This window comes from Charadrius vociferus, unplaced genomic scaffold, assembly GCF_000708025.1.
Source record: "Charadrius vociferus isolate BGI_N301 unplaced genomic scaffold, ASM70802v2 scaffold398, whole genome shotgun sequence".
Classification (NCBI taxonomy): domain Eukaryota; kingdom Metazoa; phylum Chordata; class Aves; order Charadriiformes; family Charadriidae; genus Charadrius; species Charadrius vociferus.
The window spans coordinates 310,528-312,445 of NW_009649571.1; the positions used below are offsets into that span (position 1 = coordinate 310,528).

Below are 1,918 nucleotides of genomic sequence, written 5' to 3' on the forward strand. Positions count from 1 at the left end.
CACCCCTGCCGCCCCCCACAGCCCCTGGTTCAGTGGCTGCTATTGCTCATGGAGAGCCCAGGCTGCATCGCTTGAGGAAACATCTCAGCTTTGTGGAAGGGTGGCATGTAGACGGGCGGGGAGGGCGCCAGGCTGTAGCCCTGGGACGTCACCGGGATGGGCAGGCCGGTGGGCACCAGGGACTGGTTCATGTCGTACATCACTCCCTCCGCCTCGTTGCCGAAGGGCAGCAGCAGCCGTTTGCCTTTCTGACGCCGGTTGCAGAACCAGACCCGGACCACCTGCAATGGAGGGGAGACAGGGAAGAGTGAGGGGGCGAGCCAAGGCAATGTGCGGGTGACAAGGAGATCCTTCTGCTGGTGACATCTGCACAGCACCCTGACCCACCAGCACAGCACTCTTCCCCGCCACAGCTCCTCCGGGGGCTGGGCTCAGACAGGCTGATGGTGGCTATCAGCCCTTGCCACTCTCCCACAGCTCCCAGTATTGAACTGGCCTAAGGTGGGTTCTCAGACACTGCAGCCGTTTGGGCACCCACCCTGCAAACCCTCCCAACGTACATCTTTGTCCAGGTTGAGGTCCTCGGCAATCTGGGAGATTTCCTGGGGACTGGGCTTCACGCACTTGCGGAAGAAGCTCTCCAGCGTCCCCTTCACGTTGGTCTCGATGCTGGTCCTGCGTTTTCTCTTCCGGGCTTGGGCCAACACTTGCTCTGCATTGCACATCTGGAAGCACAAGAGAGGCCACATGCTTGGTCATAGGGCTGGCAATGCCCCACCAGGCTCTGGACACACGTGTGACCAGATGCAGAGGTCTGGGAGGGATGGGGACAGGCTTTGCTCCCGTGACTGTCCACTGTCACCCCACTGCAACTGGGGCCATTCCCAGTGTCCCAGCAGTGTCTGTAGTTGGGGGGGGATCTCCCAGCATCCCTCCAGTCTCCCCAGTGAGTAGCAAGCTGCACCTACCTCCACCTCACGTGAGACTCCAGGAGGACCTGGCTGCTCTGAGACAGGAGCTGCCACAGGTGTCACAGGGTGCCTGTGGGGGAATTTGGGCTCCCCCAGCCTGGCAGAAGGCGATACCCAGTGGTTCCCCCCACAACCAGATTGAAGCCATGGCAGCAGGATGCTGCTATGGCATAGAACACCTGCTGCTCCCTTTTTGCCTCCCAAAAAGCACGTGTAAAAGGGAGAAGTTGCAGGTTTATGGCTTGGTGGTGTGCAGTGCCCCCGACTCCTGGCCCTCCCCAGCCCTGTACCTCTTGCATGTTGTCGGTGTTCTCCGCCTCGTTGAGCCAACGCTGCAGTAGCGGCTTCAGCTTGCACATATTCTTGAAGCTGAGCTGGAGCGCTTCAAAGCGGCAGATGGTCGTCTGGCTGAACATCTTCCCTGTGCGGGCAGGCAGGGCATCACACACCGCTCCTGCCCCCATGCCGGGGTATGGCCCCCCTCCCCTGCCAGGATCCCCCCAGGATCCTCCCCCTCTAGCATCCCCTGTCCCTGGGGATGGGGGATCAGGAAAGGCATTTAAAGCACCAAAACACTCTTCAATAAGAAGCTGTAGCTATTTCAAACCAGTTTGTTATCAAACCCTTCCAGCTTAAGCGAGTACTTAACAGGGCTGGGAAGCCCCAGGAGCCCTGAGGCTGGTCCTCACCGCCTCCTTTGCAGGTCGTTAAGGAGCACAAATCTCGATTGCCCGGGTGCTCCATCCCCCTCACAGGCTTCTCCCTTCCCCCCAGGTGTGGGGGGAGAGACGGGAACCCCTAGGGCATGGGGGGTGGACGGGACGACGGGGACCCTCACTGGCCCCTTACCGTAGAGGGTGCCCAGAGCCAGCCCCACGTCAGCCTGGGTGAAGCCCAGCATGATGCGCTTATGCTTGAGGTCCTTGGCAAACTGCTCCAGCTCTTCC

General features: G+C 60.5%; 1 protein-coding gene across 1 annotated transcript in view; it reads right to left on the minus strand.

Annotated features, from left to right (window-relative positions):
- Positions 1 to 29: 29 nt before the first annotated feature.
- The window catches only part of LOC104291100 (POU domain, class 3, transcription factor 3-like), a 10,228-nt gene continuing 8,339 nt past the window's right edge, over positions 30 to 1,918 (minus strand). Inside the window, exons 2-5 of the mRNA XM_009890298.1 lie at positions 1,821 to 1,911; positions 1,262 to 1,392; positions 561 to 725; positions 30 to 281 (exon numbers count right to left, since the gene is read on the minus strand). Coding sequence (XP_009888600.1) covers positions 30 to 281; positions 561 to 725; positions 1,262 to 1,392; positions 1,821 to 1,911 — 639 coding nt within the window. The remainder of the gene's footprint in view (positions 282 to 560; positions 726 to 1,261; positions 1,393 to 1,820; positions 1,912 to 1,918) is intronic.